This window comes from Onychomys torridus, chromosome X (genome assembly GCF_903995425.1).
Source record: "Onychomys torridus chromosome X, mOncTor1.1, whole genome shotgun sequence".
In the NCBI taxonomy this organism is placed as follows: domain Eukaryota; kingdom Metazoa; phylum Chordata; class Mammalia; order Rodentia; family Cricetidae; genus Onychomys; species Onychomys torridus.
In genome coordinates this window covers 121329722-121341518 of record NC_050466.1, presented here as the reverse complement: position 1 = coordinate 121341518, position 11797 = coordinate 121329722, and the positions used below count along the sequence as shown (strand labels likewise).

Genomic DNA, 11797 nt, shown 5'->3' with positions numbered 1-11797 from the left:
CATATTTTATGTCCAATGAATGACCTAGGTACGTATCCAGTGGATTATTTTAGTCACCTGACTCTTGAGACTTTAGGTTTCTGGGCTAAATTTAGATTCACTGATATCCTGCGTATTTGATAAATTTCACCATTACCAGAAAAAGTAAAGTGTTATAAAATGCTGGTACTTCAAGGCATGGTACAACTATAATGTTTACCCTTCTGATTCCAATCTAGGGAAGACTCATGTCAATAGGGACAGAGGCATTAAAAAAATAGTATAGAAACCAGATCTTAATAGTTTTATAAACCTCTCAGAAAAAAAGAGATGGAAATTGTTTGAATATTTTAGTGTTACTAAGCATATTTATTTTAAAAGCATGTAAAGTTGAAATATATGAATTTTGAATAGGCTGAAGAAAGGCTTTTAAAAAAGCAAAGCTGGAAGTCATGCAACACGTAGCCTTTAATTCCACCACTTGGGAGGCAGAGGTAGATGGATCTCTGTTGAGTTTGAGCCCAGCCTGGCCTACATAGCACACTGCAAGCAAGCCAGAGTTTAAAAAATAATTAGAAAGTAAAAGAAACCAATGCATCATCACCACTAACAATAAAAAAAATCAATGAAATAAAGAGAAGCATATGGTATTTAATGACTACTTCTCAAATTATACAAAACCTCCAAAGAGTGCATAAGAATAATACTTTGAAAAGCAGCTATGCTACTATCAGTAACTCCACCTCAGTTTATTCCTTTTTCTGTCTCATTCTGAGAATGTGACCTTTACTCTGCACTGCAGAAGTGTTTTACTTTTAGTTGAAAATAAACTGTCATATGGATTCTATCATCACTTGATCACTATAAAACTCCAGACTGCCCAACTCAAGGCATCTGGAAGATGCTGCTTTTCCACATGTTGCTTCTATGCTGATTTATGTACAAAAATCTAGTACTTCCCTAAGAGCTTTGAAAAGGAGGAATTGAGGCTAATTTTCTTCCCCTTTCAAGTTTCTGCCATCTTCATTAAAGCTATTTTATTTTCTCAACACTTGTCCCTTGGTCATTGGTCCTGGTGACATGCTTCTGAGTAGAAATTTGGTAACAGTTTCTCAGTAAACAAAATAAGACTGTGATTTGTCAATTATCCCTTCCTAAGCCATGACCTGATTTAAAGTATTTCTCAAGATTATAGAGACATCAGAGGTTACATCAATGTTTTTTAAAAAAAAGAACAATATTTTGTGTATCAGATTAGTTTTAGAAAAAAGTTCTACCATTACAAACAGCTTCAGAAATACCAGATTTCAGAAAAATAATACTATTAAATCTCTTTCATAACTTTAAACAAATTGCAATGCTTTTAAATTTTGCCTCTGGTCCCACCTTAACATGAGAGCACAGAGGTCCTCACTCCTTTGGTTTAAATGTGGAAGGGAATGTAGAAAACTTCTGTCTCACAACAAATCTGGATCACAATCAACTCACTCAGGTTTGATCCTGAGCTCTCTGACGTGCCTTTTGGTGTGTTGTCATTCTGAGAGAGTAGTTTTATAATTTACCAAATTAATAAACTGATTCCCTCATTGCTCCATAAGATTGCTTTGAAACTCATTTCAGGTATCAGGCACAAAAGCACATTTTGCATTGTGGTGTGCTACACATGCATAAATCAACAGGTTATCCTATATGCTAAAAATGTGTGTACATAATGGACTAACTTGGCAATGGGACTCACGTCTAAAAATTAAATTTCCTTACATTATATGCCCTTTATATGCATTTCATGTATGTAATTTTCTACAATATTTTGTACACCTGCATTTTGACATTGACCTTTCATATAAGTGCAATTATGAAATTTCTGCTTGTGGTATTATGTTGGATTTTGAAGAATGTCAGATTTTGAATTTTAGGTGTATTAAACCTCTAATGCTTTTATCTCAATGTTGTATTTGTGTGAGGCCACTGATTATTAGTTTCTTAGGCCTCCAGAGTAAAATCTCTAATTTGGTTTTGGAGGAATCCATTTTCCCATATACAATATTTATTAGGGGAAGTGGTGCTTCTTTTCTATGAAGCTTCTGTGGAGACTAAGAAACTTGCTCTCTGGAAGAAGGGATTTTCAGTAGACATTAGACTGTACACTACTGTAGAGAAGCAGAACAATGATTTGGGTCCCTTGGCTTTTTCTAGAGCACAGTGTGAGCCTTACCTTGCAGGACATGGAGTCAGGAAGAGAGTCATGTGAGGGAAAATGGGACTTGTAAGCAGGGTGGCACCTCTTCTCACAGAGCTTTTGTACTTTCCTAGGCATACAGATTCAATGTCTCAGTAAATGGGACCTTCAGGAAGAACAGTGTTAGGCCTGTCACAACTTCTTAAACCTGGAACAGAAAGGAAAGAAGCAGAAGGCAGAGGACAGTTGTAGCTAGAGGCATGAAGGTGGCTCCTACCATTGACAGCAGGGTGAAACATCAGATAGCAAAGAGGATTCCAGACTTACATCATCCTTCAAAGAAAAGCTGTCTGGGACATATGTATTTGGTTTTAGCAAACTTACATTTGTCTTAGTTAGTAGAATAAATATGTAATATTGATATAGGTATATTTTGGTACTAGCACCCTAATTTTCTTCTCCTATTTCTACTCATTCTATATTCTCCTTGCCCTTAATATATACCATATATGGTCACATTTCCTTATCTGGCTTATCTGGTTGGTTGACCCAACATTCATTTCTTCTCTACATCTACATACGGAATGAGATCCCATTATTTCTCTTAGACTATCTGGGAGGACAAATATCATGTAAAACCAGGGGGAACGTTTACAAATGAAAGTAACTGAAGAAATATTAAACATTTGTAAAGTAAAACTTGGAAGATATTGTATGGCAATAAATTATGACATTTATCAAAAATAATATGCATAATATTAGATCTGAGTGAATTAATTGATATGCTAACACTTTTAAGACAGTTCTGGTTCACTTTGCTTAATGACCCAGTTCTTGACTTACCTTTAAGACTTAGATAACAGGAAGAAAATCCACTCTGCTAATTTTACCATTCCATATCAATTATCTTCTCTACATCTATGTTGTGATGCTATTGTGACCAGCTTAACACAATGCTAAAATTATGTTAAATATGAGTTTATAAGAGATGACTATTTCATCTTAAAGAGAATGTGTTTGCTGAAAACAGAACATCAGGATGGAGTGGGCAGTTAAATGAGATGAGAAACTGCTGATGAAATGGAGACAAATTAGGAGTTTCTGATTCCCAGTATGTGTCAGCTTCTAACCCATACTTTTGTATGGCTTGGGATGATTTCAATGTGTACACTAAGGGTTCCTGTATTGGAGGCTTGGTCTTCCTCATTTCAGTGTAGAGGTACTGGAAAGTTTTTGAAGTGGGGCTTAGTGTTAGGCCATTGCCCTCTGTCCTCAGGAGGGACTAAGTGCTTGGGGTGTCCTTGAATTAGATCTTTTTTAATTTGTTGCTTTTGTTTTCTGTCATTGTTTGAGACAGAATATCATTATGTAACCCAGACTGGCTTAGAATTCATAATTTGATCTCTGTGCCTCTGTTTCCCTAATATATATATATCCCACACGGTTTCCTTAATTTTCATTGAAAGCCTGAACCTGTGCCATTGTCTAAAGATGCCACCAGAGGGCACAGGTTTGAAAATTTTCTTTCTTTCTTTTTTTTTTTTTTTTAATTTTCTTTGTTTCTTCTGTAAGGGTCTACTGGAGCATCTGAGAAAACACACAATATGTTGTTTTATTATCAGGGTTGAGTTTGAATTGAACTGGTAGTCAAGAGACTCAAGCTAGACATGACTTTTTGTGTAACATATGTGCCAGTGACCATGCTATATGTGAGATGTCACCTTACCTATTGAGTTTGGGCAGACGCCATGACATCACAAAGGCCACTTTGATGGAGGATGCATATTCTGCATTCACCTTTGAAATCTCAGTGCTGAATGTGCTGTTTTGTATACAGTAGGACTTTACAATATTTGATTGAAAAGAAACAGCAACATGGTATAGTCACCCACACTGTACTTACCTCCTTTTCAAAAATCCCCCAGTGTCTTTCCAATGGACTTCAGTTAAAGTGTGTCCAATTTATGTTGAATTTCAAGTACTTCCATAGACTATATGTAGGATTAACTTGAACCAGCCCTAGTTACTTTCACTGCTCCCCTGATTAACATATTGATCCTTTTTTTTTTTCTCCAACATAATATTTGTATTGATTATTTGGGAATTTCACAATGTGTACCCCATCACACTCACTTCCCATTCCTCCCAGGTCTGCCCCCTCACTCTTGTGACTGCTCTCCTAAAAAGAAAGAAAAAGACAAATCCAACTTGTGTTGCCTATACAGTCACTGGAGCATGCTCAAACTCCCAGTTTGAGGCCAGCACCTGAAAGAAAATTGAGTCTTCCCACCTCTACCCCTGCCAGAAGCCATCAGTTGTAGAGAGCTACACTTCAGCATCCTTGTCACACTTTTAAAGAATTCTCTTCAATGTCTTCCTGTCTAGGCTGTTACTTTTTGGGGCTTGGGGTGGAGTGGGGTGGGGATAGGGGTTTCATAGAAGCCTTATATGTCTTTCTCAACTATGAGTCTCCAGTCGTCAATACCACTACAAAGGAAGCTTCCTAAAGGAAGCCCCCTTGCCCTTTATAATCAGCAGGAGCATGGATCATGGACTTCCACATGGTTTCTGGCCACAGCACAGACCATGGACAACCATATAACCTCCAGCATCAGCATGAGCCACTCGGACCTCAGCATGGTCTCTAGTGGCAGTATAGATCACCTACATCAAGACAGCCCTCTGCTGCAGCACAGGCCATGGACACCATCATAGCCCATGGCAGCAGCAGCAGCACAGGACACAGACATCAACATGGCCTCCTGGGTAACATGGGCCATGGACACCAATACGGTCTCCAGTGGCAGCCTACTCCGTGGATATCAACATGAATTCACTGAAAGCCATGTGCGTGTCCATGATCTATGCTGCTGACTGAACACATTGGTCCTTCAGGTAGCTGTTTGGGGAGCCAGGTGTTGTGTCATGTGCTTGATCAAATAGCAGGAGGAATTATCGTTACTACTATCACTATACCTAGAAACAGACAGAGTCAAGGCTGAACTGGAGTTTCTTGATGAAAACTAATTATTTTTGTTTCTTCTCCTTTGTTTGTTTGTTTGTTTTGTCTTTTTTTTTGGTGTTTTTGAGACGGGGTTTCTCTGTATAGCTTTGTGCCTTTCCTGGGTCTCTCTGTGTAGACCAGGCTGGCCTCGAACTCACAAAGATCCGCCTGCCTCTGCCTCCCGAGTGCTGGGATTAGAGATGTGTGCCACCACTGCCCAGCTTCTACTGCTTCTTTGTGTATAGCACACAGTTAATCTCAGGTAGAAAATATTTGTTTTTATTCCACATTATTGGTGCTTTCTGTACCATATTCTGGAGTCCTTGTGTTTGGGGAGGGTGTAGTGGTCTTTAGTGATCAGAAGACATGACTAGTTTCCCTTTGAGCATTAAAAATGTCTAGGATTTGACAGCATTTTCTCCACTTCTGCATAAACCATCCTATAGTACCAATTAAAAAGATTCAACAAGTCTTTGTCTGTATATATCTTTTTCTCAAAAGTCAACCTGTTCTGGCACTGTTTGGCATTGGCAATAAGAACTGTTTTAAATGAGGGATGTATATAGAAGCCAAAGTATTATCTAGAGTTTTACCCAGAGTACAAACCTTATTTTTTTAAGCTCTTTTTTTCCCACTTGGCCTTTGCTTTGTGCATCAGCTTTGGAAATGTCATCGCAGTGTTCATGTCCCCGTTAATTTGTAACTAAGGATGCTCTAGTTTTGCAATAGAGGGCATGTTATAAAGACGGAAAGGCAGGTGCTGCTGTCTGATAGATGCAAGTGGCTTCTTGGGCATGTGCTGTGAGTATTTTTTCTCCTTGGGAACACTGAACATTTCTTCCAAGCCAGAGTTCCTAATAACTGAGTTTGAAGTTTGCAGATTCAGGAGGCAAGGTCTAAGAGTGGTCATCTGATAACTGAACTTCTAACCAGCCTTGAGGACTTTGATTGGAAGAGTACTCTGGTGAAAATGTGGAAATTTTATATAGAAGTGGATGAAGGAAGGCTGGAGCTGATAAAATCATTAAAGCCTTGAACTTAGGCAATGGGACTTGGAAGAAGAGATGGAGAGAAAAGAAAAGTTTTGATAAGAATTCAGGAAGTATTCATTGGTCATCATGACCACTAGAACTGGAGAACAAAAATGAAGCAAGCCCTTTAATTTAGGTCTGTCTTATAAACAGGGGTGCAATATATTGGACTATGGAATTAAAATGAAGAAGCAGGTTGGGGAGTTGAGAGAGAATGTGTTTACATTTGGAAACTGGGATTTCCCAGTGGAGGCTGAAGTATGAATGGGCAAACAGGGTGTATATGTCCAATGGCAGCTGGGTAGATGAATAACAATTCAGTAAGACAGTATGGACTAGAAGGACATTTATAATACAGCAGTTTAGTAGCTAAGTTGAGACCACTCATGAAGAAAATGAAAGGCTTAGGAAGAAGTCCTGTACTGATTCCATGGATCTTTTTTCTAACCACTGGTGTCATGCTCCCTGCTACCTTGTACTATTTCACACTTAGAAAACTTTAGGACTTCCTCTCTAATTGGTATAAAATGGCATGCATACTTATAAGAATAAGATTGTGAAGATCTGTTAGAAGTGAGAAATAATTCTTTAGGTGGTACTAAAAGAAAGGAGTCTCTAAAACAAGAATGTTATACTCTCACTTCCCTATTATTTGAAAATACTCTTGTGGCTCCCATACATTTCGCAGGTGCATGAATTTTGGCTTGTTATGTTGTACATGAATCGATAAACCATTACTCTTCCATCTAGTCATTTCTTGTAGGAGTTGTTTTCATTTTGTCACATCACAAAAGTTATCTTAAGAAAATACCAACTTAAAATACACACATACACATAAACCAAAATTCTAATGTACATGTGACATAAACCAGAGAAAGTACTTGCTGTATATAATGATTCTTCATATCCACAAAACTGCCCTTCATTCAAATGGGAAGTGATTCAATTTCCATGAGTTTCAATATTTTCATGTGCTATTATCATATGTTAATGAATTCATGACATTGTATTTCTGTTGCCTAGGCAAGCCATTTCTCCTACTCTCTTTCCAAAGTAGACATGTCACTGGTCTTTAGAGAAGAGAGAGACTATTTATCTCCTTTATTCCTTGCTGAACATACCTTCAAATAGTTTCTTCAGTTGTATAAATCAAGGTGGGTGACTTTTATGTTTCTCTGGATCAGAAAGTATTTCATCTATCTAAGCTCCCCCAATGGTTATCTCACTTCATGTTTTGTAGATCATCTTCACTCCAGAATGTCAGTGTTCCTCTGTCTGTTTTTCTTGGTATTTGGGCTTCAGACTACAATCCATCGTGCACAATATAACAGCTCTGAAGGCAAAGTAACAACCTGTCATTTGCCCCAACAAAATGCCACTCTCTATAAGATGTCATCTATCAATGCTGACTTTGCATTCAGGCTGTATCGTAGGTTCTCTGTGGAGAACCCAGATTGGAACATCTTTTTTTCCCCTGTGAGCATATCTGCTGCTTTGGCTATGCTTTCTTTTGTATCTGGCTCTAGCACCCAAATTCAGATTCTGGAGGTTTTGGGGTTTAGCCTCACAGATACTCCAATGACAGAATTTCATCAGGGCTTCCAGCATTTGATCTGTTCATTGAATTTCCCAAAGAATGAACTGGAATTGCAAATGGGAAATGCACTTTTCATTGGGCAGCAGCTGAAACCACCGGCAAAGTTTTTAGATAATGTCAAGACCCTCTATGAAACTGAAGTCTTCCCTACTGACTTCTCCAATGTTTCTGCAGTCCAGCAGGAGATCAACAGTTATGTGGAGAAGCAAAGCAAAGGGAAAATTATAGGTTTAATTCAAGACCTTAGACTGAACATTATCATGATTCTGGTGAACTATATTCATTTCAAAGGTAAGGCATTAAGACATCAAAATCCAGTCCAGTGTTAAGATAGAGAACTAGGGGGGATTTATGATCTTTTATCACTGGCATCAGTAGGTGTCCCTCATACCACAATGATTTATCACTATTATCTGTATCTATGCATTGTGTTGGATCATTCCAGGATGACACTCAGCTTTGTGTATGAGCCTAGGAAATTTCTAGGGAGGTAACTCTTTTAAAGTTGACAATGTTATGAATGTTCTGATCATATCAGGCTAAATAATTACAGATTCTAAAGTATTTAATGAGGTGGGAAAAGCCTGTGCTTGGTAAGTCAACTTAATTTGTATCTAGGCATAATATGGTCCCTATTTCTGTGCACACTGGGATACCTTGCATAAATAACTTTTATTATATGTTAAGAACCTATTATGTGTGATTATGCTACAAGTATCCAAATATATACCATTGATAATTTTCAGTGCTAACTTTTCCAGCAAGGCTATCTAGCCCTAAAGCTAGAGCTGATAGTAAGTGATTTCTGAAAGCACTGTGCCCAGATGGTTCCTCTTGGTTTTATAGAACCTGTCTTTCATGTTTGGATGAGTGATTTTCTGCATAAGCCACACACATATATATGATTAAAATGGCAGAACACTCTGTTATCTCATTTCACCCATTTTACTTGACACTCATATACCTTTTCATGGAAGGAGAAACCGTTTTCTGATGAGTGTAGAAAATTTAGTGTTTTTAAAAATAGACTGTGAAGTCCAGCAGAATTGGAGAGGACTTCTGTTTTTGCCATGTGGTAGTTGGTTGATCATGTCAGCTGACTTTGTTTTTCTGATCCTTAGTGAGTCACTTATAATCACTTGGAAAACTGGTTGACAGTAGACAGTCTTAATTATTAGATGAATTACTCATGGTTTCAAAGAAACATCTCTCCTCTTTCTTGTTTTAAGCCCAGTGGGCAAATCCTTTTCGTGTATCTAAAACAGAAGCTAGTTCCAACTTCTCAGTGGACAAGACCACCACAGTACAAGTGCCCATGATGCACCAACTAGAAGAATACTATCATTTTGTGGATGTAGAGCTGAATTGCACAGTACTTCAAATGGACTATAGTGAGAATGCCCTGGCACTTTTTGTCCTTCCAAAGGAGGGACACATGGAGTGGGTGGAGGCAGCCATGTCATCTAAGACACTAAAGAAGTGGAACCACTTACTGCAGAAAGGGTAAACACTTTAGAGGGTATGATGGGCTGTGGGTGGGCCTGTCAGTGGAGGTGAGGCTATATTCAGAAGAAACCTAGAGGTATGAAAATTACACAGAAGCACTTGGCAGTAGTATGATGATGTTTAGAGTATGCCCAGTACAGTGTGCCTGACACTTTTCTACAGTATTTCCTCTAAGCATATTGAGAAAATGCCAAGGAGACATTTGTCAAATTAGAAATTCCCAAAAAGCTCCCCAAAGTGAGTATGCTAGGATGCTGATACCTTTTCAGGGACCAAATAAAGCTTTGGTATGGATAAGAATTGATGTTGGCACAGAGTTGGCAGTCATTCTTAGCTAGAGCTTCAAGATAGAAAACAAGGAAAATCCCTATGCACTACCCTTTGATCTTCATGCCATTAGATCCTTGTCCTTGTTCAGTACCACAGAGATGCATTTTTCTGATAATGAAGGGTCAGGGCACCATATGCTGCAGCCCAACATTTTCTGAGTCAGAGACCACTTCTACCTTCTGTGGTTATGGTACCATGTTAATGGTTGTCAATGTTCAGAGGAGTAGCCATGGGGGGGGGGGGAGAGAGAGAGAGAGAGAGAGAGAGAGAGAGAGAGAGAGAGAGAGAGAGAGATGTCTTGAGATTTTAAGTGTGATTAGTGTGGTGACTGTGATGTCTCCCTTTCCTTATTCCACACAGATGGGTTGAGTTGTTTGTTCCAAAGTTTTCCATTTCTGCCACATATGACCTTGGAGGTACACTTCAGAAGATGGGCATGAGGGATGCCTTTGCTGAAAGTGCTGACTTTCCTGGAATCACGGAAGACAATGGTCTAAAACTTTCCTATGTAAGTTGGTGGATTAGTTTTTTACTGTGTGAGCTGGAGAACATTGAGAGTCAATTAATTCACCCATATCATTTAGTCAATAAAGGAATCTCATGTTTACATTGGCAGTGTGATTCTGTTTAGGTCAGTATTATATGAGACATTCTTGTTTCTTAAAATAAGTCATTTTAGAAGTTATTTCTGGGGCTGGAGTGATGGCTCTGTAGATAAGAGCACTGTTTGCTCTTCCAGAAGACTCAGGCTCAGTTTCCATCACCAACATAACATGGCAGCTCACAACTGTCTGTGACTTTAGACCCATGAAATTTGGAACCCTCTTTTGGTCTCTGCATGTACAGGGCATGCATATGATGTAAAAACACACATGCAGGACAAACACCAAAATATATAAATAAATGTAATTTCCATCTCTAACCCTCATGTTCTAAGATGACTAACGCAATGGAAAGTCTTAATGATCAGAAGTGACTTGTGAGACATAGTACTAGAGGATGTAAGAAAGGCACCTAAGAAATAACTTCTAGAGATGGAAAGTGATGGAGAATGAGATGCTACCCAAACAAGTAGACCTAAAATCACAGAAATTCATTAACTACACTCATCAAAGTAATATTCATATTCAAGTACCATCAACACAATACATTGTATTTCTTCTTCTCACTTACCCCAAAGGCTGTTGCCACTTTTTCAGGGGACCTTCAATGTGTGTTCTTCTTTCACAGGCTTTCCACAAGGCTGTGCTGCACATTGGAGAAGAGGGAACCAAAGAAGGAGCTGATCCTGAAGCTCTGTCTCTGGATCAGCCAGAAGTAGCTCCTCTTTACCCTATTATCCGATTTGATAGAACATTCTTACTTATGATTTTGGAGAAAAGTACCAGAAGCATTCTCTTTTTAGGGAAGGTTGTTAACCCAGCAAAAGAGTAATTGGGGAAGAAGCCATTGAGTGAGTACATATTATAATTGGAAATAAACATTTAACATAGCTTGATGTACTTGCTGTGGGCTTAGACATTTTGTCTTTTGTGCAAGGCATAAAAGTAGACCTCTTCTGGACTACATTGGCAGTGGAAGTGGCTAATCCTGTGACCAAAATGTAGATAGTCAGTAAATGATTGGTATTTAAGACTAGAGGAAGCATCAATGTTAGTAAGTCACTGTAAAGTTACTCATCAATTAGCTAAATCTAGAAAATTTGACTGCGATTACAAACGTTTTTGGATATATCATCTGAACAATAGCTGTAATACAGGTCAAGTCTTCATATTACAGTATTCCAATAGCATGATCAATGAACATGCAAATGCTTTGGCTTGCATATGAGTTTCACAATAACGTCTGCTCTTTCTACCTATTCAAAATGAGTCTCTGATTATAGCTACTGCTAGCTTTAATAAAGCTTCTTTCACTATCCTGTCTAGCCACAGACTGAGTGCTTTTATCTGGGGATGTAGCGTTTGTTACCTAACATGAATTTAACAAAAGAATGGAGAGAAATGGATTTCCTCACTCAAGCCACATGCTCACTATCAGATCTCCTTATTCTAATTCATAAAATATTGATGGAGGGACAATTCATTTGCACTGTATACTGTATTCATTAGTTTTTCAGATTCTTTCCAAATATTGCATATCTGGCCCACTTGATCTCATGGAAATTTCCT

At 38.3% G+C, this 11797-nt stretch overlaps 1 protein-coding gene across 1 annotated transcript; it reads left to right on the top strand.

The window, feature by feature from the left end:
- Positions 1-5956: 5956 nt before the first annotated feature.
- Positions 5957-11060, top strand: Serpina7 (serpin family A member 7). Its single transcript, XM_036174005.1, has 5 exons — positions 5957-5963; positions 7434-8081; positions 9020-9293; positions 9987-10134; positions 10857-11060. Exons 1-5 carry the CDS (start codon positions 5957-5959, stop codon positions 11058-11060), a joined length of 1281 nt encoding a protein of 426 aa, XP_036029898.1.
- Positions 11061-11797: the final 737 nt, after the last annotated feature.